The sequence below is a fragment of the Salvia miltiorrhiza genome, unplaced genomic scaffold (assembly GCF_028751815.1).
Source record: "Salvia miltiorrhiza cultivar Shanhuang (shh) unplaced genomic scaffold, IMPLAD_Smil_shh original_scaffold_392, whole genome shotgun sequence".
In the NCBI taxonomy this organism is placed as follows: domain Eukaryota; kingdom Viridiplantae; phylum Streptophyta; class Magnoliopsida; order Lamiales; family Lamiaceae; genus Salvia; species Salvia miltiorrhiza.
This window is the reverse complement of record NW_026651540.1, coordinates 75,721-101,134: the sequence shown is the minus strand read 5'-3', so window position 1 is coordinate 101,134 and position 25,414 is coordinate 75,721. Positions and strand designations below refer to the sequence as shown.

Genomic DNA, 25,414 nt, shown 5'->3' with positions numbered 1-25,414 from the left:
ACTTTTATTAGATACTATATTCTATATAAATATTTGATTTAAAATGTAAATATTATATTTACTTAAAGATTATAATGTTAAAACATTCTCTCTCCTCTCATCTTTTCTTTTTTGAATAAATCTATTTTTTTAATTCTTTTATATGAATAGGACAAATGCATGTGAATTGGACAAATGCTTTGTCAGAATTGGCTAAATGCTTTGAGAAGCTAAACAGATCCAATGCTCTTCAATTTTAGATGAAATACACTTCTTCATTAATTAAACATAAAATAGGTACATAATACAATTTGGCAAAACTAAAATCACACAAATAGAAAGCACATAAGCTAAAAACACACAAATAAAAAGTACATAAACTAAAATTACATAGAAAGTACATGATTAAAATACATTCACTCTCCAAACACAATTTTAATTAGTTGACATTTCATCTCTTCGTATTCTGGAGATAAGTGCTCTTTCGACAACAATTGAAGTAACATTTTTTCTTTCATCTGCAGTGCGTTTCTTTGCAACTTCTCACGCTCTAGTTCGATTCGAGTCTTTATTAATTCAGCTTCGGCATCTCTAGTGAGTTTCATTGCACGAATTTCTGCAGCAACAACAGATTCATTAGTAGATTCAGATTGTGAGACCTTACCTTTTCCTTTCATTTTTGCCTTATCTAACAATGGGACAAGTCGCAGTTGACTGTTCAGATGTTGGAGTTTCTGGATTAGAAGGGATAGAAAATCCCCCATCTTCTAAAGTCTTTGATCCTTTCGAACTGCCACACTTTGCTGGTCATCAACATCTCCACTTTGAGGACGAAAAACATGTGTGGTATCATGAAGATTCCACTTGGGATGTTTACTCTAACTTCATTGAATACAACCAAGTCTATAAACTTGCTTCCACCTGCTTCGTAAATGGAATGAGCTTCTTTCTCAACATCGTTGTCGCTCATCCCACTTCTTCTTCGAGCGTTTGCTTCCCTGCAAGCAACAACCCATTTGTTTCCATTTTCATTAAGATGTTTCCAGCGACTTTTCATCGATTCAATGCTTCTTTCGTTGAGCTCATTCAGATTTTCTGCTTGAGTGTTGTGATGCAATTTATGAACATGTGCCCAAAGCGATTCCCTCTTTTGATTTTTTTCTCGAACGCTATCTTTGCTAGCATAGATCCAAGATGACATAAGGGCTACATCTTCTTTCACACACCAAGTTACATTTTTTGCCCCTTTTTTATTTTTGTTTGGGCGTTGAACACCCATAAAAAATTACAGGAGACGTTTTCTGATGTGGAAATTCTTTGAGATGTAGGAATCTGGCTTAGATTTGGAGAAAATTGAGATTCATAAAATTGAGAATTTGATGGATTTTCGAAAGTTGAAAAAAAATGAGGAGTCGGATAAGATGAAAAATTTGCAGAATCTTGAGGGTTAGGATAATCTTGGGAATTTTGATGATTTTGAAAATTTGGATAAAAATAATTGGGATGATTTGGATCCATAACTTAAAATGAAAAATTCAACGAAATGTGAAATGAAGAAAGAGAGAGATTTGGTTTGTGTGTGAAAATATATACTGAAATTAGGTTCTATTTATAGAGCTAAAAATAATAAAATTTTTAATATATTTTTTATAAAGAAAAAAATCATTATAAAATTTTATCTATTACAATATATAATACACCAATTAGAATTAGACATGTGGCAAAATAGATAAAAGAGGAAAGGCGTGACCTGGGGCGGCAGAACTTCCAGGTCATGCATATTACATGACTTTCGAATTATTTTTTTTAGCCAATTGATTTGTCTTATTCGAGTGACCCTCAACGAGGGTCATCATTGTGGGTGGTCTTAGAGCGGACCAGATTCAGATCAAATTTGGGTTTGCGCGTGGGTCAGGCACGCGTGGCACTATTAGTGTCATTAATATCATATACCCTGTGCTCACGAATAGTACTTATGCCTATATTAGTGCCATACGAATGATACTTATGGCCATATTAATATTAGTGTCATATACTAGTGTGCTGATATTATTTAAATGAGTACAGTTATATGACCATTTTGAGCACTTCCCCGTAGAGTTTAGATTATCATTTTAGGGTTGTGATTATCCATTTAAAGTGCTGCACGAATGATACTTATGGCCATATTAGTGCCATATACTCTCTTATGCAGTGTTGCACGAATGGTACTTATGACTATATTAGTGTCATTAGTGTCATATACTTAGAATTTTTTTGTGGTTGATTAAAGGCAAAATAGTCTTTACACGTAATAAATGATCAGATTTTTTTTTTCAATTAGTGGCCAAATATTGTATTTCCTTCTTCAAAATGGTTATTTCAAAAGCGCTCTCTATTTATAATCTATCTAACTTTTAATTTTTTTTTTATTAATAACAAAGAATAAAAATACTAAATGCTTGATGAGTTTAAAAGAAAGGTGGGTAGCTAAAATATTGCATGTTTGACAGGACGGGTTACGCTGGTTTGTTAAATAATCTGTCATCTACTCGGTATTTGGTAGCACAGGCAAATTACCAATGTGGCCTGAGGCAGCCCGAAGGCCCGCTGTTATTCTACAGTTCTACTTCGTTTATGTAACCAGCGGAGGGGGTCGGTTAAAATTAATCAGGAGCTACAATGCTTAATAAAAAAAAATTCAATTTCCTTATTACCCTCAAATTCAAATCTAAAAGTTTTTGGGAACGACGATACGAGACATCCATTTCTTCATCACATTCTTCCTCAACGTGTTTGTGGTGTTACAAGAGCTCCGTCGATCTGGTAAGAACACCAGCACCATGGCCATTTCTTTTTTCATTCAAAATTTCCTCTGGATATCGATTCCTAGTTTCCCATGTTCCTTTGGGTTGTGGAGTGTCGTGTTTTCAAAAAATTTATTTCAAGGATGATTAAAATTAGTTTTTTCTCAAAATAACATTATGGATTTTGAATAAACCCTATCTGAGATTGTTGCGATGCCGATTTTCTGCTATCTTCTACTGAATTTGATTTTCATCAAAGAAAATTATGGTTTCTGAGTTTGTGCACCGCCATTAATTGTGCTCATGTGGGTTTTTTCTGTTTGGCAAGGGACAAGGTTGAAGCCTAACTACCGAATCTTGAAGTTTCGTGCTGTATAGCAATTGAGCATCACAGCAGGTGTGGACCGAAGGTAGTACATAACACACACTCGATAATTGAATTTCAAGCTTCATTCTTGGTGGTTACCCTTCTGAATTGATTTTAACTGATATTAATTGAATTGGTGGTTTATTTTACATGTGGAATTGTTTATTGTTAGTGCTGGAACAGATTTTATGATTGCAGTGCTTTGTTTTTCTATTTGAATTTTACATGTTCTTTTTTTGAGATTGGAGTTCTCTTTAATTTGTGGTTGTTGTTAGATCATTTTGTGGCTTATTAAACCTCTTTTTTGTGTTTTAAAATGCTGACTTGTGGTGGAATGTTGGAGCCTTGTATGTTGTCTTCTAATAGAGATGTAGATGTTTTTCGAATTTTTCAAGGCTTTGTCATGTACACGAAGTGGCATTTTACAAAATGTGGTGTGATATTTGATTATGTGCAGATTGTATTCTCCTGTTCAGTTTCATTTGGCATGGGGAGGCTGAGTGCATAAACTTATGCTTGCTCTTCAAACCCGACAGAGTCAAAGCCGAGCCATCGTGGGAATGTGATCGTCATCAGCAATTCATCTACTGCCAAGGCTGCACAGAGCACTCACAGCAGCAACGACACTCAGTGCTCAGAGGACGAGGTTACCTCGCCTCTGCTCCATGGAACGTATAAGCTAGCACGCAGGCTGTTTTACGATGACAATGACAAAGCAGCAAAGAAGGGGAAACAACCATCAAGCCAAACATTCTGGAAGTGGTCGAGCATTGAGAAAAGGCTGAAAAACCCGGGTCCTTCAACTGTGAACATACCTCGCGATGGTGATGGCAAACGCGGTGTTGGTGATGGTGATGATGGCGGCTCGTGGAGTCCTTGGAAGTAGGCTCCCGGCATATTATCTATGGTTTCCTAAGAAGTATTTATGTTGTTATGTTTTTTTCTTTTTGTTTTTGTGATGAAATTATGAAGTTATTAAGAATGAAGCTATTATTATTATGATATCGTTTCTGTACTTGAGCCTAGTATCTCTTTCATTATTTGCAATCAAAATGAATGTTTGTCGATTTCGGAAGTTTTCCCTCCAAATAGACAAAAAATACATTTCATAAAAAAAATTGAAATGAGGAATACGCTTGGCATTTTGAATTTTGATTGGGGATAAAATTGTAATTTCGTTTAATAATCGGCTGAATATACAAGCCTACCAAACATGTGAAAAATTTAATCTACCATAATAACATAGTTACCAAACACAAGACTCTGTTACAAAGTATGGACTATTTACAATGGGCCTTCAAGTTTGTAACAACCAAGCATTATCCAACCCTTGCTATCAAACTGAGTGGAAATGAGGGAGTGTAGTTAAATTAATTATGAGATTATATAAAAATAATTGATTGAGATTAAAATAAAAGGCGTGACCATATCTCAAAATAAAAAATGTAAGTGATATTTTTTAATTGGACAAATGAAAATTAAAAATTTGATATTCTGTGTACGTTCCAAAAATGTTGACACAAATAACCGCGACTGACAGAGACCGAAATAGCGAAAACCGAGCATCGAACCGATGGAGGAGGGAGGAGCCGCCGCCGCCGCCGCGGTAGAAGATGCCAAGAGAAGGTGTGAAGCTCTCACCGATCAACTTCAGCATATCCCTAGGAGTAAGCTCTCTCCCTCCTCGAAGACCACCCTCTGCCGTTTAATCAACTCAGAGCTCACCTTCCTCCACCGTCTCTCCGCCGCCTCTGATCTCACTTCTTCTCCTATCAGGTTCCTCTTCCTCCCTTCTTTACGACTTGCGGTTGGTGATCGATTCTCTCTTTCGCTCTACACTTAGCTTATATGATGAATTTGATTTTACAGTCTGAATATCGGCCACTTAGAGGCGGTGGTACATGTGCTCCGGCAGCCCTCTGTGAATGCGGTATCGCGCGTCTGCAAGCCGATCGAATTCTCGAAATCGTCTAGCATTTACGTTGATGTAGTCTGTTCACTGAATGGGAATCCTGTGTGGTTCATTGTCTCCGGCAGAAACCCTAAATGCATTTCCTGGAACGGTGGTTCTTCTGAAAAGGGCAAGGGATTGAGGAAAAAAATTCAGCAAGTTGTTAATGCTGCACGCCAGTCCCCTGTAACGCTCCGGCCGTCATCGATTGTTCTTTTCTTTTCGAATGGCCTCGGTGACGATGTTTACCAGAAGCTGAGATGTGAATTTGAGGCTGTCGATGTGGAATTGGAGCCACTTTGTTATCAAGAGTTGGAATTGGAGGAAGAATGGACACATGTGGTGCTTGGTAGATTGTTTCCTGATGCTTGTGCTGTGAGAATACAGGTTGGGAAAGATGGTGTTGAGCTGGAGAAAGATATTCATGAGAATAGGATTGATGGCCCCGTTTCGTGCAACAAGTATTATGAGCACTCTAATTTTGATCTAGGCGTGTCTTTATGTTCTCTTGTTGCTGGAATGAAGTGCTGGTGTTGTTGCTCTTCGGATGACAAGGTAGAACTTGAAATTGGATTAATGAATCAGTCATGGAGGGATGTTGAGGCCAAGTTGGTTAATTTTGATACTACTGCAATGGTGGCCATTGTCTCAGGAATTAGTAATGGAAGGACAGAGAAGCTTTTGGCTACATCAGAGAGTCAGTTGAGGGACCGGTTTAAGGGCAACTACGACTTTGTGATCGCCCAGGTGATAATACGAGACTAATAAGTGTGCTTCGTTGTTTTTGGTGTTTACTGGCAAGTTGACATAGAAAAGTGCCCTTTTTATGAGCCAAATTGTATGCATTTCACAATTTTGATCATTTAGCATCAATTTGATCTTCAGGATGCAGAACCAATACCGTCTCTAGGTTTAAACTATCAAATCATGATTTTGTTTTTTCTACTTCACTCTGTAGTCTGGATTTAAGCATGCAAGCATTATGTTAATTATGGCTCAAGAGATGAACGTTTCACAAGGGAGAGACTACTTCAATATGCTCATAATATCTATGACTCAGATTGCTTGAAATGTGAGAAGCAGCAATCTTTCATAGTGAACTATATTTATTGTTTTGCTTAAACTTTTATCTTTCATCTGCATGCTGCATTTGTGTCCTATTATTGCCTTTTATTAATCTGTTTCTATCTACAAGTGACCCTTGATTTTCATGCTGTTCCAGGTTGATTCGGAAAATCAGAATCCAATCCACAGCGAGTTGTGTGGCTTAATATCAGGAAAACGAGGAATTATCTGTGAAAGTGTTAGGTTGGAGTTCCAAGAGCTCATTAAGATGTGTGGTGGACCTAATGAGAAACTAAGAGCTGGATTCTTTCTGAAATTTCTCAAGTAAGTTCTTAGGAACTGAGTTACTTGTGCTTGTTTCACTATGATAATTTGTTATTTGGCCTCATATTCAACTTCAACCATGAAGACGAAAATATTATCTTCATCTTAGCTTGTTGAATAACTTTTGATTTGATCTGTCTTGAAAAGTGAAATTGGAAACTGCAACGCATATGATTGTATTATTAACTCATACATGTTTTCTCTGATGTTAACCTTGTTTTTAGACCTTTGTTAATCTCGATTCATTAACAAATAAATGATTATGCCAGGGTAGTACCTGACTGTCCATCCACACGACTGATGAGCCTTCCGACAACCAGAAAACTGGCTTTGAAAAACAAAGTGGTTTTTGGGACTGGTGATTATTGGTGTGCGCCAACTGTAACAGCGAATATGGCTTTTGTCAGGGCTGTCTCACAGACAGGAATGTCTCTTTCCATTACAGAGCACAGACCACGGGCCCTAATTGGGGACTAAAACGTTGCCAGGGATATTTCCACTTGGTGGAAGAGATTGTCTACCGGCCAATCAGTTCTTAAAATGTATACGCACTGGAACTACTGTCTATACCTCATCAAGACAACAATGCCATGCTCGCCTAGAAAGCACCTGGACATCCAAGGAGGCAGCAATGCAAGGGGGACCATCCGAGATTATAAAGTTTTGTACTTGTGTGTTTTTCCTCATTTGCTAATGGTATGGTAGCTTTAGTTCAATATTCTTTTTCTGTTCGATACCAGGACTCTTACTTTTAATAATCCAGTTTCTAGTATTGTATTCTTTATTATTTCGTATCCAAAGATTGAAAAGTCCATTATACACGTGGGGTGGCCTTTTAGCTAAATACATAAGCGTTGAACGGTAAATACTAGTGATAACAAAGTGTAGGCAGATCCACAAGTAACAGAAAGTGAAAGCTGAACAGGGAGAGAGTGAAAAAATGTCTTCCCAGAACATGGGAAGAGGCAGCGGCAACAAAAAAGAAGAAATTATTCAGAGTTTGAGTCCAAAATGACAGGTACTAGCTTTAATACTGATTAAACTATTAGTAGTAAGACTATCAACGATCAACATGCAGGTTCCCAATATCCTGACCTTCCTGAGCTTGAGGGCTCCAAGTTTGATGCTGACAGGCACATTTATCTTAAGATCGAGGGGGACCCTTCCAGTCTGTTGCTGCTCCTGCAATGCATTCAGCAGAGTTGTCCCATACTGATTCCTCCCTGTTAAGGCGACGTCCAGCACCGTCCTGTTTTGATGCCCCTGGTAGAATTTGGGGATGGTTCCTTGGCAGAGGTTGGTGTCTTTGTACCACACACTCAGGCGGCTGCCCTTCTCGTAGTATATCCCAATCTTTTTGTTGGGGTTGTCAGTGGTGATCCTAACATTGAACCTTGCGGAAAGGGTCATGTCGAAATTGAGTGTGAGGTCCGATACCCTGAGATTGTCGACTGAATATTTGGGAAGCTTGGGTTGAAATACAAGGTAAATAATGGCTGCCGTGGCTCCAGCGATGAACAGCAGGAGGGTCAGGAGGCCTACTGTCCAGCAAAGGCATTTGCAGCAACATCGGTTGGGTTTGGGGTCAGGGTCAGGGTCAGGATCGGGACCGGGCTTGGGCTTGGGCTCACGTGGTGGCAGCACTCCTTTCTCTAGTCTGAGTGAGGTGGCTTGAGGCAGAGTAGGCGGCGCTGCTGCTTCAATATCCGGATATATCTTCTTCTGGTGGTCTGCCATTGGAGGTGCTCTCACCGGGACAGGGCCACTCATCAAAATTCTATTTTGCCAAAACCAGTTATGTACTCGCACTTTTGAAAGCTACTGCCTAAATTATGTATTGATATAATGTCTCATTAAGATTTGTGGTGCATATATACGTGTGACTATGGAAGTAGAGGTTTCTCCTTGGGTAGGAAAAAATGGTCACCTTTCTACCTAACAACAGAGGCAATAAGTGCATGAGAGTCAGAGAGTGTTAGGTCAGCTAAGCATGACACTTTGTTATTTTTTATTTTTATTTTTCCTGGGAGGAGAGCTAAGCATGACTTGTTGAATCAAGCATAAAATAAGCATGAGAAAGAAGATGTTGCAAGTCAATAGATTTCTGTCCAATTGTATTTGTGCGCTTGTATGAAAGAGAGTAACTCTTGACACATATCTTTGCCGAATCTACAAATATAGTTGATCAATATTTGAACCCAAACAATTACAATATGTATCATCATATCGTCCATTAACAATTAACAGGCTACAGCATTTCCAACTAATGTATTGATAATTTAGAAGCCAGACAGCTAAGTAAAACAAACCAATAGCGTTTGAAATTTAAATGCCTTTCAAGAGGGAACCATTAAATACAAAAGCACCCAAACCTGTATTGTTGTTCCAACATAATAATGCGATGAGCTCAAAATGGTCTTAACTAGTAACTTGATCAGTCTGTTGGTTGCATCAGAAAACTCTACTTTGGCATGTGGATGACACAGCGCAAGCATTTTCCTTCTCTCATCAACTCAAACGCCTCGTTTATATCTTCAAACATCAGATTGTGCGTTATATAGCTGTCAATCTCAATTTCCTGCAGCACAAAAATTGTAGCGATGTCAACTACATCAATACAATGTTCCAATATCAATTTCCGGATCGACATATCTGAATTGAATCATTGTCTCCATCACAAGTTTACAACAAATACAAACTTTTCAAGTAAAAATAATTAAAATCAGGTCACTGTTAATGTGAAGTCCGAGAGGTAATATGACAACTTCGAAACAATGCAAATTAGAATTACTAGCCAGGTGCTATAAAGAAGCAGTGAAATTCCTAAGAACTGATTCGTTTCTTTTGTCCCAATTTCAACCTAAAGGAGATAGCACACAAATAATATACTGCAGATCTGCACCTCCAGGAACTGGTTTGATGTAGAGGTACTAGGATTCTTCAGCATAAGGGGGCTAACTTTTTTTGCGTGTGGTCTTCTTTATCTCAAAACTTACTAGACAAGCGTGATTTCATATATCAAGGAAAGTGACACGATGAATTTAGAGGATGGACATTCTACAAGCAGTATAATAATACATCACACAACACTTGTCCCAGTAATATAATAGATGCAGATGTTCAAGAGTGTATGATGCTGCTACCTTCCTCAGGTACATGTCAACAAGTGAAGGAAGATCAGATTTTGGTTTCCATCCACCAAAAAGTGATCCAGTTAGCGTTCTTCCAGAGAGAAATAGCCCATAGTGAGCTGATACCTCTGGTTTCTCTTTGGGCACACCAAGGGTCACAGTCAAACCCCATCCCTGTACCCACAATATATAGCTGGAATTTTATTCTCCTCCTCAAACAAGTGAACCAAATAATATGAACAATTGAAGTTTAGAATTTACAGCGCAACATGACTGTAAAGCAGTAGTAATCATTCCAGTGTCTCCCACGCACTCAAATGCATAGTCTGCACCACCATCTGTAATACTGCTAATAACCTGAAAAGGAATTCAGCATATACATAATTGCTCATATTTGAAAATAATTATCCTAAAGCCTTGCATAAGATCTGATCAGAAAATAATTTTTAGGATTATTTCCTGGAAGTAAGCTATTGTAATATTATATTGATAGCAAAACAGGTAGAAACTAAGGTCTCAGCACTATTTCAGAGCAAAAGGATGGCATCAATTCACTGGAACCCCTATCAGAACAAGTTAGTCAGACAACTATATAAGTAAAGCACAATTCGTAATAACCATGTGCATCGCATTGCCTCAGCTGCTATAGTTTTCTGGTTGCTATTGGCTAATCTATACACAACATGAAATAGTGTAGTTAACAATTCCTGCTAAATGAAAATGGAAATGCAAAACCTGTTGGATAGGTTGATCGTGGTCATTTGGGTTCAGAAAGTCAGTTACTCCAAAAGCCTTAGCTGTATGATCAGCAAAACAAGATTGCAATTCAGTAAATCTTCCATTATGCTTATTCTTTGTAGCTCATGAACATCGAAGTATAAATATTCAGCACCTCTTTCACTCTTCTCTGGATTTGTGTCAATACCAATTATTCTAGATGCTCCTCTCAGTTTTGCACCTTGTGCAACCTATGTGGAGTGGAGAAGCAAGATAGAGATGTCACTCAGAAAAATAAGGTTTATAGCATGATGGTGGAATATGAAATCTGCTACTCACAGAAAGACCAACAGTTCCAAGGCCAAAAACAACGACTGTTGATCCTTCTGAGATATTTGCAACCTTCCAAGCTGCACCTAAACCTAATGGTGGGAAATTCAGGTAGCTTTATTATATTTCAAATGCAGAAAATGTACAGTAAAAGTATCTCAAGTTCTATAATTTGAACTAGCAAACATTACATAACAATTATGTTCCAGTATGGAACAAACAGATCCCACGTGCCCTAGCCAAGAATAACACCAACAAATAAGGGAATGCTTATAACTGTAAGGCTGAGATAATGCTTGAAATTTAAGTTCACATCATATGATTCATATCTATGGAAAAAAAGTAAGATAAGTACCTGCAGCGACTCCACAACTTAGAAGGCATATTTTATCTAATGGTGCGATTGGGCTAATCTTCACAGCACATCCAGAGTGCACAACTGTATACTCACTAAAGCTCGAAACAGCACAGTAGTGATATACAGGCTTTCCCTTTAATGAGAAGCGTGTTTTCTTGTCGCTGTGCATTAAGCCTTGGCGTTCCAAGCCAAGCGTGTGGCAGATATTGCTTTTTCCTGAGGCACAAGGTCTGCATCTCATACATTCTCCAGTGAATAAGGTAAGTACATGGTCCCCCACTTCAAATTCAGTAACTCCTTGACCCACACTCTCGACAATCCTATAAATTTGCACCTATGTGTTAACCATGTTTCTTTCCCATTGCGAGTTGCAGTAAAGATAGAGTCACATTCAGCAAGATGCAAGGAGTAATAAGGACATAGAGAAGTCACCCTGATGCTTCATGGCCAAATATCCGAGGATATATTTGAGGTTGTGCCTGCAAAAACAGTAGGATGCATGTCTTAAAATGTGTGGAAGTAGCTGTACCCTTGAAATGTGCACAACAGCAGAAATAGACATCAAACACAAAGAATGAAAACGATAAGGATGCGCAGAAAGAGAATAAGGGAAAGGATTTCTTTTATATTCATACTTTTGGAGTTAATAAACTGAAAAAGATGCATTTGACTACTTTCAGGAGAATCCTGCTTAAAATAGTGAATGAGGTACCTTAATGAGGTAGTAACAGGAAGCTGGAGAGAGTAAAAAAGAAATGGAGCAGCAACTATGATAATCAGGGAACAAAATTTATAGAACTAAAGCAGCAGCAACTTAGAAAAGGATCCCCTTTATCAGCCCAATTTGTTGCCGAAAAGTTGACATATATGATATCAACTCAACCAATTGACTGAATTCAGCAAAAGAATCGGAGCACATTCCAATAGTATTACTAAACGAATTCGATGAGCCGGCTAGAAGAAAATGAAGTTAGCGAAGTAGCAAAAGAGAGGATGTGAGTTGGCGTGCACCTGCGAGAGCCAAGCGGTGAGGTCGCTGCGGCAAAGCGAAGTGCAGACGACTTTGATGCGGATCTCGAGTGGCTGAGGCGGGCTCAGTTCCACCTCCTCTATGACCAGCGGCTCTCCCGCCGCCCACGCCACCGCAGCTTTGCATCTAATCACACTCTTTGAACTTGATGACATCTCTGCTCTCAGCAATTCCTATTGCTCACACACACAAAATGGAGGGTAGGTGGGCAGTGAGGGGTGGTTAAGGCCATAGTTTGGTGGGAAAGAGATTCAGAGGTAGGTGAGTGAAAGAATTTTAAAAAGTAAATAAATTAGTAGTTCCTTTCGTTTACAGTTATACCTCAAATTTCGACTTTGGATTTGACAAAATATAAATTCATCCAGATCACAACTTCTCCCAACTCCAATTGAGATTTCTGTAAGTAAAGTATTAATTAGATAGGTTGTGAGGGGTGTCTATAAAATATGTATAAAACTCAGGGACTTGCATGTAAAATTACGCAGAGTTGACCTCGGGCAGCAGCTATTGTTCTTCTGATATATTCTAAGCTCACATTCCTGTGTGCGATGCGAGAGAGAAGAGTGAAAACAAATTAAGAAAAGAGAGGTTTGAGGTAGGAGATATAGCTTCCTTCTCGTTTGGGTGGGTTCATTCTTGGTGCCGTGTGAACGGACAGTGATATCGGCGGGATAGATTGAAGACAAAGTTTTCAAGCTGAGAAATTCACGGGCAAGAATGACTTGGGTCTATGGCGGCCATGCTAATGCAGCAAGGTCTCTTTGCTGCGCTTCAAGGGAAAAGTTGTCTGCCGGAGGAGATAAAATCAATTTGATGGAAAGGGTTCATAATGCACTTATACTTGGTCTCGGTGACAAGGTATTAAGGGAAGTCTCGAAGGAGACAACTGCTCCAGCAATCTGGAAGATACATGAAGAAATCCCACACCAATTTGTTATACATCAAACAGAATTGTTATATTCTAAATTATTCCTTTAGGATCAAATTGAAGAACTCAATAAAACTCTAAATCAATATCGAAGTAAAGCTTAATGATGAAGATAAGGCCATCATATTGTTGAATTCCGTACCTAAGTATTTCGAGCATCTAAAAGATGCCACACTATTTGGCAAAGAAAAGACTATCTCTCTTCAAGAGGTCCAGTCGGCTCTAGAGACAAAACAACTGCGTAAGAGTAATTCAACCAAACAAGAAAATCTAACATGAGAGAATTTGACTGTAAAATCAAAGTTTGAAAAGGGAAAATTCAAGAAATAAGGAAATGACTTCAAAAAATCATCTCAAGAGAAAGGGTAAGGATCATGGAGAAAATGAGACTAGGAGCTGCCATTACTTCTAGAAACCTAGACATTTAAAGAATAATTGTTTATCATGGAAGAAGAAGCAAGCAAATTAGTGGCAAAAGAGTGACGAGGCTAATCTGGTAGAGCAAATTCAAAGTGTTGAGATCTTGAATGTCATGGATTGTCCAATTGTTGATGAATGGATGCTTGATTCATGGTGTAGTTTCCACATGAGTCCACATAAGGAATGATTTGTTAACGTGCAAGATGGAGAGCATGATCAGGTGGTTCTAGGCAATGACCTTACTTACACAGTGCATTGGAGACAACAAGCTGAAGATGGCGATGGATAAGTAAAAATACTCATTAAATGCCATTATATATATGAGTTACGAGCTTTTTGTGTTAGGTTGTAGACGTAGTTGCAACTTCTTTTTATAAAATTTAGGGAAATTTTTTAAATCGGGCGAATATCAGAAAATTTAAAACTTGTTGTATTCCAAATTTCAAATTTTAAATTTCAAAGGTCGTGTGATTCGTCCAAACTTTATGTATTTTGCGATAATTTATCCTATTAAAAATACCATTAATATTGTTTGAAAAATATACTCCCTCCGTCCCAATATTCAAGTCCCCTATTCATTTTTCAGCTCTCCCATGTAACTAGTCCCCTTTTCTTTTTGGGTAAATTTTAAGGGAAACTAATTTCTAATTAAACATGATTTCCTTTTAATCCCCCCATCTACCTCACACTACTCGGCTCTCTCTCTCTACCACCTCCCCCCTCTCTCTCCTCTGCGAATCTCTTCTCCGGCGCCTCCACCGCGCCTCCCTCCTCCGCCGTCGGCGACACTCACGGCTATCCGCCGGCCTCATCGCCCTCTCCATCTCAACTACCCAATTTCATCCGCACCCTCTGCTCTCTCTCTCTCTAGCCGAGGGGAAGCGACGAAGGTGGAACTCCTGCTGCCTTGCCGGAAATCGAACACAGCAGCGGCGGTTTGCGGAGAGAGGTGTTGTTGTGTTGTGCTGTTGGTGTTGTTGTGTGAGCATCAATCGAGGGAGAGAGGTGAGAGTCGGGAGTCAAGGCAGCAACGGCGGTGGTATTAGTTGCTGTTGTCCGGCCGAACAATGGGAAGAGAGAGGGGGGAGCTAGGGAACGGCGGTGCGGACGCCGGAAATCGAAGCTTGAGGGGCAAATTTAGGGATTTAGGGTTTCAGTGTGATTTAGAGAGAGGAAGGTTAGGAGAAAGGGGGAGGCGATTGGCGGCTTTGGGCATGCGATGGTGGTTGGCCTTGCTAACCGCTGCGGCCACCGGATTTCAGAGGGAGGGAGCCGACGGAGTTGCCGGAGGAGGCGGCTGCTCTCTCCTCTGCAATTGAGCGTATGTGTGTGTGGGTGTTAATTAAGAAATAAAATAACATTAATTAAAACACTAATTATGTGGTTCCTACTACTTTTACATCTACTTTAACTCTCCTAAATACTCGTGTCCAAAAGAAAGGAGACTTCATTATCGAGAAGGAAGGAGTAATTTATATGTAAAAGAAAATTTTAATGTAATTTAAATTTAGAAAATGAATTATACATTAAAATATTCCATAAAAAAAAATAAGAGACAACCAAAGTAGGTTGGTGGAAGTATTAATTTATGTATTTAAAATATTTTAAAAAAGAAAATAAGCAAGGATGAGAGGAAGGGAGTAAAAGACAATGACTTAGGTAGCTGAAATAAAAAATTTAGAAGACTTTGCCAATAAAATAACTAGGTAATCCAAATATTTGGTCAAATAGGATTTTACAGTCATTTTAAAATGAGTAGAGCTTAACTCATTCCGACAATAGGATACAATACACCAGCACATTGAACACCAACAATTTCAGTCACCGCCACAGTGTAATTGTATGTGCTCTATTCCTCTCAACAATAGTATGATGAAATGTAAAATCTGCAGATTTTTCTCCACCGTGAAAAAAAGCTAAATCTCAATTTGAAGCAGAAAAACAATATACAGAGCGCATCCGCCACAGCTCATCTACATCTCAAAACACTTGTCATATTCACTTTGAGGTTGGAAACATTTTACATTCATCAATAACCAACAAGGGAATAGTATAAATTCAAGTAAGATTAGGAAATAACACAAAACATATAGACGTTCAGTCACATATAATCTTGTCCATTAGACTAACTTCAGTCACCAAAGAGTTGAGTTCTTGCATTATAGCTTCATAATGTTGTTCAGATTGTGCTCCCTCCTCAACAACTTGAAGGGAGCGCCTGAATAGATTTTCATGCCACTGCGAAGAACTTTCCTCATCAGCATCACTAATGTTACTATTTAAGAGAAACTTACGCTTGCAATCTTTATTCCAACGATGTAGAATGTATTGAGATGGTATTTCTTCTACACCATTATGATTAAGGACACTTAATGCATGCCTGCACAAATAGCCTTTGAAATTGAAAAAACCACAAATGCAGCGCACTTCAACCTGTGTTGTCTCGTACAGCACTTCATAATGTCTGACCTCCTTCTCGTTTCCTTCACCTTCCCGTCGCTCTTTGACAACAAAAGTCAGTATTGGGCCATTCGCAGCTACTTGCTTTATGTTGAAGCAAGAATACATGCCCTCAACTTCAATTTGACATTTTTTAAACATTTCCTTCGTGTAAACCTTCGACAGCTGCAACTCAAAATTCAATTTTGTTTTCAGTTCAGAGTCTAAACTCCTGGATTCAAAATCTTCCATTGCTTCTTTCAAATATTTTCTTTGTAGAGCCAGATCATACTTGTCAAGGAACTCCTTTAAGCATGTGTGCTTGTGCACATACCCATCAAAAAATGCAGTAGAGCCCTCCCCCTCACTGATTGGGAGCATACCGAAGAAAGAAGTGTCTTTTAGGTATACCGGTGCCCACCTTTGACGATCTTCATACAATACATGTAGCCATTTATTCTCCCTGAGGTTGTGATGACTAGTCATCTCCCCCCAGAAAGTTTCAAACTCAGATATTGTCAGGGAATCAAAAACTGCTTTATTGAATCGCCTCTTGATCACTTCAAACCCATTTAGTCCACCCAGTTTCTCAGGAACACGAAGCATTATATAAGACAAACAATAACAATGACAAGCCTGTGGAAAAACCTCAGAAACTGCTATGTGCAAGGGTTTGGACTGATCAGTAACAATAACTTGCGGATGTCGTCCCAGCATACAAGTCAGCCATGTCCTAAACATCCAAACAAAATACTCCACTGATTCATCTCCAAGAATGCCGCATCCCAATAGAACAGATTGTCCATGGTGGTTTATTCCCACAAAGGAAATCAAAGGTATCTCATACTTGTTCGTCAAGCTTGTTGTATCAATCATGATGGTGTCAGAGAAGTAATTATATGCAATCCTGGACCTGGCATCAGCCCAGAACAGATTTTTCAAGTGCCCCTCATCATCAAGGTCCATCAAATAAAAAAAGTTCGGATTTGTGAGCTTCATACGACAAAAGTAGTTATATGCTGCAAGTGCATCCCCTTCTTTGAGGGTTAGATGCTTTGAATGACCAATGATGTTTCTTTCATTTCTCTTATCTATCTTACACAAAGCATCCACTACTGTAGTCCGGTATAACTTAATAGTGTGTACTTCTCTTACAGGTTCTGACTGCAGCGCTTTCTTGGCAGCAACGATCATCTTTTTGTGAGATTTATAGAAACGCTTAATTTCTGGGCTCACTGGATGGTTGTGAACAAGCTCAACCTCAACTATTCTCCAATTTCGAGCATCCACAAGCTTGATGATTACCATTGCAGGACATCCCGTTCTTGTTTCTGGCCTTGGATTGTTTGCTTCACTTTTTTTTTTGAAACCAGCACTGCTGCAGCTGAGTTTTGCTCTATACCTCTCTCTTCTTTTTGACCGGAACCATGAATTACTAACTCTAATCCCAAATCCTTGTCCCTTAGCATAAACATTGTAGAAATCGTATGCTTCATCAAAAGACTCAAACTCCAGTCCGACCATAGGCAGAAGAAATTCTTTTTCCAACTGCATTGAATGGGGTTTGTCACAGTGTCCCACAATTGAACAGTCTCCATCTTCATATTCATCGCCTTCCCCGAACACTGGCTCACTGTTAAGAGACACTAGCTCCATCTAGTTACAAAATTGAGCTCATTAACAATGGGGAAGAAAAGAAAGAGTAGCAGTAAAACTGATGAAAACAATTTCAATAGCATTAGAAGAAATTCAAAGTACAATGGAAACGTTTATCAGGACACACCAGGCAGTTCCAAGCACCCTAATATTTTGTCTTGCACTCAACTTCCAAATCAAAATGTTTCAATTTTCTGGAACTAACATCCCTTTTGAGAAGGTGTGATGCAGTATGTAATCAACTGCAAGGCATACGTCACACCTAAAAACGGTAGCTGGTGCACAATTGAAGTAAATTAGTGCACCTTGGTTGACAAAGAAGAGAGTTATGGCATGATAAAGAGGAGAGCTTCCAGGCAATGGGAGGTAAGCAACTATGTGGAAACCCTCAAATTTGCTAGTTCTCTCCTACATTCAGTAAAAGGGATTCTCAAACGAGAAAACAGCACCTTTAGTTTCTAGTGATGGAAGGGAAATCAAATTAAAAAGAGGCAGGTTCCACAAAACAATGATCTTGTAGGGTAAAAGATAAACGGATGGAAATAATGAGTGACAAAAAGTTTCAGTGTACGCGATTTTTCAGCTCCCCGATTCAAGTGGTTATCTTGAAGAGCCAGCGACAAAGAAAACATGAGGTGAATCGGTAATTAAGCAAACGAGGTGTGAAAGGGAAGAAGTGAGCTTACTGAATCTACGTGATATGGATGATCGTCATCATAAGCTCTTGTAAAATCTTGTTTCCCCGCCCAATTTTCACGAATTGCAATGCAGAAAATATATCATCCTTCTTTCTCCGGCTGCAGAAACCCTAGCTGAGACAAAATGGATAAGGCTTTAATCACCGGTGGCAGCCTGCTACTATTCACACCCCCCCCCCCCCCTTTTTTTTTTTTTTCTTTTTTTCAAATTTTCACACCCCTTCTTATTTTGCCTCTCAACTGTATATTGTAATTCATCTACGGGTATTTGGAAGGAAAATCAAATTAAATGGAAATCTACGATTTGGATTCAGTAAATTTATATTAGAAAAATGAAATTTATAAGTTTCAAATTTAATTATTAGAAAAAAAATGATTAAAGTCTTAATATCAAAATTGATAAAAGCCTTGACTTGAGATTATTATTTAAGAATAAAAATCGTTATTTATTTAATAAATGAAAATGAACATAATTAGTTTATCTAAGCAAGTCATGTTTAGTGGGATTGAAACGGTTGGAACAGCCTTGTATATTTGTAGTAGCTGTGATGATGGATGATTGTTTGCTGATACGTGATAGATAAAATCGATTTCACCCACACTAATAAATTGCGTGTTCTTTGCTTCTAGGAAAAAATAAAATAAAAACACCAGTGCTATATTATGCAGATGCAAAGGATGATATTAAGGAAAACAATTGTAAGATATGAATGAGGTCTTTAACAAAAAATCAAGGTAAAAAGAAAAAAGGGCAAGAAACATAAGCTATCTGGAAATGGAATACATGCCAAAAAAGTATATAAGGTTTGCACCTTCTAACACCGCTTATATATCTTCATCCAAACTACATTTCACTTATCCAACAAAAAAGAATTAATACCAAATCCAAGTTAAAGAAAATAAGGTACTCCACTTCTTGGTCCTCGCATCTGGTTGTTCTCCTCCGTTTCTGTAAAGAACTTCACCTCTCTCTCCTAATCCATGCAATGGTGGAAATCAGAATTTCATCTTGGAAAAACCATCAATAACACACACACACACACACACTTACCATATTCTCATTGAAGCTCAGTATCGATGCTACATTTCCACAGCGGTAACAATAATTTGGTGCAGACCACACCTGCATTGTCCAAAATGCAACCATCAATCCAAATAATACAACTGTCTCAATCTATCATCACAGCACTTCTTATAGAATAAGCAACTCACTGTCACAAGTCCTTTATCTTGAAACATATACTTTAGACCTTCTTGAACAAGTTGGTGGGCACGGCAAACTAGGTCAAGTTTGTTGATATGATTGAACTGCAAAACAAAATCCAGCATTTTAGCTTGCACCACCATCAACCTAATCTCATAATCCCAAGACATGTCGACTCACCTCAGATGTAACCCTTGATCCAAAAAGCCAGCCTGCTCCTCGAGGACTCACTGCCCATGTCTCAATATCTTCAGGATCACTCCACATTAAGTCACAGAAGGGCCCTTCATGTGGGATCTCACAGTTACGTTCTATAACTCGAATCTGCTTACCAGACAAAATGGAGAAAGCCAATAAGCCTTTATATACAAGCACCAGACTCGTAGAAACAGAAACAAACATAGAGAAATTGCAAATACAACAAGTTTGAGGACCAATAAAATGTACAATAAGTCAATAAGAACATTAACACTCATCAATTATTATTACATCACATAGGACATGCCCTCCAACTAAAAACACCATTATGAAAATGACCTAACCTGGTCAATAGTTCTAATATCTGGAGATAGGCCACCATGTACACAAAGTACCTGGGATTCAAAAAAAGTCAGCGAATCAGTGGCATAATGATATTAGAAATTAGTAAAAGTGGGATCTACCAACAGGGATAAGTTCTTCTTGTTCCCCTCCAGGGAATTAAAATAGCTAAAGACTTGGTCAGCGAGGCCTAATATTAGAAAAAATACCAATTTAACTATTTACAGCATGAGGTTTTTGATTCCACTTAATTCATATTTCTGATTAAAGAATGCATACCGTGCCATCAATAATTGCTGATAGGGTAAGATAGTCAAAAACATCAGTGCAATAACGCCAAGCATTAGCGTTCCCATACTTCCGTTGACATTCATCATAGAATCCATAAACCTACCAAGGACAAGAACACGGATATTCATCAGTAATCAGGAAGTACCAAACTAGCAGTGACGACAATTGCGCAGTTGCCTTTTGAACTGGTAATTAAACAAGTATCGACATAGTATATGTTGGTAATCTTGTCATATTACAGGCATATACATGCCTAAGATTATCAAATTGAAATAAAAAAGCAAATGCAATGCAGCACAAGCCAGCCCAGTCAGGTTTTACACGATTTCCCTCAAGCGATCTAGGTAAAGTTTCTCATAGAAAAAGTAATACTAATAACTGACGACTACCGAGTTAAACAAGATCTTAAGAAACATTACAAGGATCAACAAGCATACAAAGAGTTAAGAGCTTTAGTGGGGTGACAAGGTACCCAATGCATACAAGGCATAATTTGGTACATAAAATGTAGTGGCTGATCCACTTCTACCATTTCAGATGATTACTGTAAGAAAAGAGGACATATAAAAGGAGAACATGATGTGAGTTCAATTATCTACATAATTGTAAATAACTGAAAATTGTGTAAGTCAATTTCGGATTCATTAAAGCCTTATCTAAGAAAGCCCTGTTAGATGATTCTTACATACAATTAGTTAACTGCGTGAAGTAATTTATCTAAGTGTATGTACCAGTGCAAATCATAAAAGAAGTAAAGAACTGATTTACTGTTTTTCAGCAATTATTATGGCCATAAAAATATAAAAGTTTTAATGAAAATACCTGCGTTAGCTGCCTGCTTTCATGGTTTCCACGTAGCAGAGTAATGTTAGCAGGGTATCTGAAAGCAAATGTAAGTGACATCAATAAATAACCACAAGGAGGAACAAGAAACAGTCTAATATACTCCAGCTATCAAGTATCAAGTGCTCATTAACCCACAAACTGAAATCCACTTACTCCTAGAAAGACCAGTAATTATGTTATTAACAAGTATTTTCAAACACCAAAAATAAGGTAGAAAGTTTTGAGATTGAGAATAGATGATTCTTAAGGAGAATGAAGTGCCATATATAGAATTTTATCATTCTGTATAGAAGTCTGTGAACTAAGGCTTAACTGGTGGAGATTGGTTTTTTGGATTAAGTTAGAGGGTGTTTTGTCTATGCTTATTTCAAAGAGCTTATAAGCTCTAACAACTTATAAGATGTAGTTTCTCAAGAACTTATAAGTTGTGAAAGTGTTTGGATAATTGAGCTTATAAGCTAGAGAGAAAATTTTGTGTTAGAGAGAGAAACTCTTTATTAGAGAGAGAAAATTGAAGAGAGGTGAACTTGAAAGGGTATATGATGAAAATAACAAACTATGGATGAATAATATTTGTAAAATGATTGTTGCATATAAGGTTATGAAAAGATAAGTTGGGGTAGAGGAACTTATTTTTTTTGGGAGCTTATTTTTACAACTTATAAGCTGTTTAAGAGCTTATTTTGCCAAACATTTTGAAGGGACTTATAAGCTCTTTAAAACAACTTATAAGTTGTTTTAAAGAGCTTATAAGATCAACCAAACACCCTCTTAAAACAACAAGAGCTGCAGTTTAAGTTTCTTATTATGAGAAAACATAATATTTGTAGCAAGCAGAGAATTTTTGAAAAGTCAACATTTGTAGTCCATTATTAACTTCAAAGGATGATAGCAATTAAACAAAAGATCAAAGATCAGCTTCAGAAACATATTGTTGATGGCGTAACCTCGTGGGACCTATCCACTAATAAATAATGACACATACCAACTTTAGCAGATAAATACCCCTGAACTGAATTATACACACCTTGCTTTGAGAAGCAAAAGGATGGTGAAAACTTCAAGACTATTGTAACCTCGATCAACAAAGTCCCCCTGTCAGCCAAAAGTACAATTAGGACAAACACAAAACAAGAAGAAGTAGTCAAGTAGGAAAACACCTCAAACTACTTACCATAAATATGTAATTTGTTTCTGGTACATGACCACCAGTCTGGAAAAGCTTCATTAGATCGTGAAACTGTCCGTGGATATCACCACAAACTGTGACCGGACTGTTGACAGGCTGAACATTTGACTCCTCAATCAAAATTTCCTTCACCTGAATAAGGCAGGACCAGAACAAATTTAGAAATAAACTATAAATGAAAAACAGATGTACATGCAGCGAGAGAGAGATAGTGCTTGAACAAGTTAGAAGTCCGGGTAACTAAAGCAATGTGATCAAAGAACTACAAGGGCAATCCAAGCATTAAAGGTTAGTGGAATTTATGACAATATCGCTTGGAAGGACTCGGCAAGGGTCTACCCAGAAGCTCATGAAACAACTAAATTAAAATGAAAAGACAAGAATCTAAGCTAAACAATGAATCAAAACTCCAATAAGTTTGCCTTCAGCCACTAGTACAAGCGTGATGCCCCAGTTTAATCATTCACTGCCATGATGGAGCAGTGTGTATGTCACATATTATAGGGTAAATTAGCAGCCCACCATCATAAGATCTTATAACAGCTCAAAATGCTTAAATCATAACCCTTTTCCTGACAGAAAGAATAACCACAAAGTACATTTTAGCTATATTATATCAAGTATATTACTTTATAGAGCAAGAATTGCAAGGCCTTTCATATGTCATAAGAGATAACGCTCATAATATATTCCATCACTAAAGTTGTGTCATGGAAACGATGAAGTTTCTGGATCCCTTCTGAAGAAAAAGCACATTCACAACAGATGTTAAACTGGATACTGAAAAAGAAAAGAAAAGCACAATCAAGCAACCCTGATTTATCTAATGTATTGTTCACTATCCATAGAACCTGATGGGCATTTATTTATAGACGCAGCAGTAGGATGCTATGTGCTATGTCTATGTTTTTAATGACTCCCATTAAGGCATTAACATAAAACCGAGAAAGAAAAGGTGTAAAATAAGAAACTTGAAGGGATAATCAGCACTGGGATGAGTCAAGAATTCAAATAATGATACAAAGCGCTGAATATAAATAAAGGAGAATAAGATTAAATATCAGCTTGCAGAGGCAGAGTTCTCACGAATCTTTTTGAAGTCAAAGAACAAAATTCCCAAACTGAAAACTTACAATTGCTCAACTCTTCTACCAAATAATGATTCTTCAGAATAGACATAGTGCAAAACATCATCAGTTGTCAGTGATCGACTCTCAGGTACAAGAAAACTAAAGAGAATGAAGTGAGTGGTTTAGGCGCAAGAACCTCTTCTCGAGTAAAACTGGAGCAGCAGCCTGCTAAAGAGAACCCCATCCCACAAAAATCTTCAAGAACCCTAATACTTTGTTGAAAGAGTTACCCCTAAAACCCAAGAACCAAACGATCAAGGCAAAACCCTAAGCACCAGAAAATGCCCAAGATTTAAGTCTCAACATCAACGAAACTCTTGTTTCAATGCTTTCCGTCCTTTGGGAAAGGGATTCACGAATTCGTAGGACATTGAAATGCATAAGTCAAAATTAAAGAAGAACCAATAAATAAAATAAAAAATAAAAAGTGCAGAAAGAAGAAGTTACGTATTCGCATAGAAGCTGAAGCTCGTCTTCCGACAAGTGCTGGCCCTCTTTCACCTTAGCTATCCACTGCTCCAAATCCATCCCCTTTTCAAGATAGAAATTGATTGAATCTTGACTCTGGAAGGAATTACAGTGAATCAGGAGCAACGACAAAATACACGTATAAAATTGTTAAAGGGCGTGTATAGGTACCACAGATGGAAGGAAGGGAGCGGCGATGGAGGCCGGGGGAGGGAGATATTTTGATTTGGAGCTACAACTCAATGTAAATGTGATGCTGATGCTTCAATTTCAATTTCAAAGATGCAGACGCCCTCTTTTTCTTATTTTTCTTCTTAATATATTACTAATACGAAATTACGAATTACTACAACAATTTGCAAACTAGATCTTTTTCTTTTTCGCGTTTTAAAAAATCAATTTTTTAATATAATGTTTTGCAACAACCCTCGCTGATATCATTTTTCATTTACAACACAAGTGGTCCTGAATTTATAATTCAAAACATTTAACTGTGAAATTGAAAACTTACCAATTTCGAAAAAAAAAAAAAAATGAAGCTACAAAGTACAATGGCGCCATCCTTAAAAAAATAATTGTTTATATATATACTAAGGTAAATAATTTTCCTAGAAAAAATATTAACAAAGTTGAATCATACTAGTATTTCTTTTCGAGCTGTCTCAAAAACTAAAATCGTTTTTCTTTTTAAAAGAATTAAAATTATTATTTTTCTTTAGTGTTAATATATAAGAGTACCCACTTTTATATAGCAAAAATAAATTTTACCCACTCAAATAATTTTTTTAAAAAATACCCACTTTTTGTGTTAAATGACTAAATTACCCTTAAGATTAAAATAAAAAAAATACCCACTCTTAATCCCTATCACTTTCTCTCTCTCTAAAAAACGCCTCTCTCTCTCTCCCCCCTTTCTTTCTCTCTTCCGGCGATTAGATCTCCGCCGTCGCCCTCGACTTTCCGGCCACCGCTCGCCAGTCGTCTCTCCTCTCGCTCTCGATCGATCTGTTCTGCAGCCGCCGCCTTGGATCGGCGAAGGTCCGATGCCGCCGTTGCTGGTTTCGCTGGGCCACTGCTGCCCTCTCTCTCTCCTCTCGCTCTCTCTCTCTCTCTCTCTCTCTCTCATCACAGATCTGCGATCTTCCCTCTCTCATGGTCTATTATGTCGCCGCCACCTTGGACCAACGAAGGTCCGATGCCGCTGCCGCTAGTTTCACTGGGCCACCGCCGCCCTATTCCCACCCTTTCCTCTCTGAAAATCGCACACACATACACGTCGTATCTCTCTCTCTCTCTCTCTCTCTCTCTCCCCCCCCTACGCGATGTGGATAGAAACCCCAATTTCTCAATCCTTGCCAATTATTCTATCGTACTCTTTGATTTCTAAGAAGAAAGTGGTGTCCACAGAGTGTATAGCCTTCGAGAAGCTTTCTCGTTGTTTCATTTCGAGGACGAGAACTGATTCGCTGCGAAGGAAACAATGCGATTCAATATAATTTGAAACAGAGTATATCTATTTTTTTTTTCAATTATATTTGATATTATTTTACGTTGATTTCAACACGGA

General features: G+C 38.1%; 5 protein-coding genes and 1 long non-coding RNA gene across 9 annotated transcripts; 2 read left to right on the top strand and 4 right to left on the bottom strand.

Annotated features, from left to right (window-relative positions):
* The first annotated feature begins 2,458 nt into the window (after positions 1-2,458).
* Positions 2,459-4,134, top strand: LOC131004417 (uncharacterized). Its single transcript, XR_009095004.1, has 3 exons — positions 2,459-2,784; positions 3,101-3,175; positions 3,590-4,134. It is a non-coding gene; the product is annotated as an uncharacterized LOC131004417 (long non-coding RNA).
* Positions 4,135-4,582: 448 nt separating this feature from the next.
* On the top strand, positions 4,583-7,293 carry LOC131004414 (uncharacterized). Its single transcript, XM_057931100.1, has 4 exons — positions 4,583-4,908; positions 5,002-5,830; positions 6,306-6,472; positions 6,742-7,293. Exons 1-4 carry the CDS (start codon positions 4,706-4,708, stop codon positions 6,947-6,949), a joined length of 1,407 nt encoding a protein of 468 aa, XP_057787083.1. The 5' UTR covers positions 4,583-4,705; the 3' UTR covers positions 6,950-7,293.
* Positions 7,222-8,242, bottom strand: LOC131004416 (NDR1/HIN1-like protein 6). The gene has a single exon (XM_057931103.1). It carries the CDS (start codon positions 8,240-8,242, stop codon positions 7,466-7,468), a length of 777 nt encoding a protein of 258 aa, XP_057787086.1. The 3' UTR covers positions 7,222-7,465.
* Positions 8,243-8,631: 389 nt separating this feature from the next.
* On the bottom strand, positions 8,632-13,673 carry LOC131004415 (alcohol dehydrogenase-like 6). Its single transcript, XM_057931102.1, has 10 exons — positions 13,634-13,673; positions 12,020-13,188; positions 11,441-11,487; positions 11,006-11,328; positions 10,660-10,742; positions 10,496-10,571; positions 10,339-10,400; positions 9,865-9,960; positions 9,616-9,777; positions 8,632-9,050 (listed from the first exon to the last, which is right to left on the bottom strand). The coding sequence occupies exons 2-10, from the start codon at positions 12,191-12,193 to the stop codon at positions 8,934-8,936; spliced, it is 1,140 nt and encodes a 379-aa protein (XP_057787085.1). The 5' UTR covers positions 12,194-13,188; positions 13,634-13,673; the 3' UTR covers positions 8,632-8,933.
* A 1,687-nt stretch (positions 13,674-15,360) lies between these two features.
* LOC131004412 (protein FAR1-RELATED SEQUENCE 6-like) lies at positions 15,361-18,500 on the bottom strand. Of its 3 annotated transcripts, XM_057931095.1 has the most exons (3): positions 18,168-18,394; positions 17,609-17,756; positions 15,361-17,481 (listed from the first exon to the last, which is right to left on the bottom strand). In XM_057931095.1, exon 3 carries the CDS (start codon positions 17,479-17,481, stop codon positions 15,484-15,486), a length of 1,998 nt encoding a protein of 665 aa, XP_057787078.1. In that variant the 5' UTR covers positions 17,609-17,756; positions 18,168-18,394; the 3' UTR covers positions 15,361-15,483. The 3 variants fall into 3 exon arrangements, with proteins under 3 accessions (XP_057787078.1, XP_057787077.1, XP_057787080.1); XM_057931094.1 differs by lacking the exon at positions 17,609-17,756 and having other exon boundaries at positions 18,168-18,500; XM_057931097.1 differs by lacking the exon at positions 17,609-17,756 and having other exon boundaries at positions 15,361-17,458; positions 18,168-18,434.
* A 340-nt stretch (positions 18,501-18,840) lies between these two features.
* Positions 18,841-24,178, bottom strand: LOC131004413 (phytochrome-associated serine/threonine-protein phosphatase-like). 2 transcript variants are annotated; one of them, XM_057931098.1, is made up of 11 exons: positions 24,019-24,178; positions 23,827-23,943; positions 22,235-22,381; positions 22,088-22,155; positions 21,037-21,094; positions 20,203-20,313; positions 19,926-19,976; positions 19,564-19,707; positions 19,392-19,487; positions 19,231-19,302; positions 18,841-19,153 (listed from the first exon to the last, which is right to left on the bottom strand). In XM_057931098.1, the coding sequence occupies exons 2-11, from the start codon at positions 23,905-23,907 to the stop codon at positions 19,070-19,072; spliced, it is 912 nt and encodes a 303-aa protein (XP_057787081.1). In that variant the 5' UTR covers positions 23,908-23,943; positions 24,019-24,178; the 3' UTR covers positions 18,841-19,069. The 2 variants fall into 2 exon arrangements, with proteins under 2 accessions (XP_057787081.1, XP_057787082.1); XM_057931099.1 differs by lacking the exon at positions 24,019-24,178 and having other exon boundaries at positions 23,827-24,012.
* Between the last annotated feature and the right edge of the window lie 1,236 nt (positions 24,179-25,414).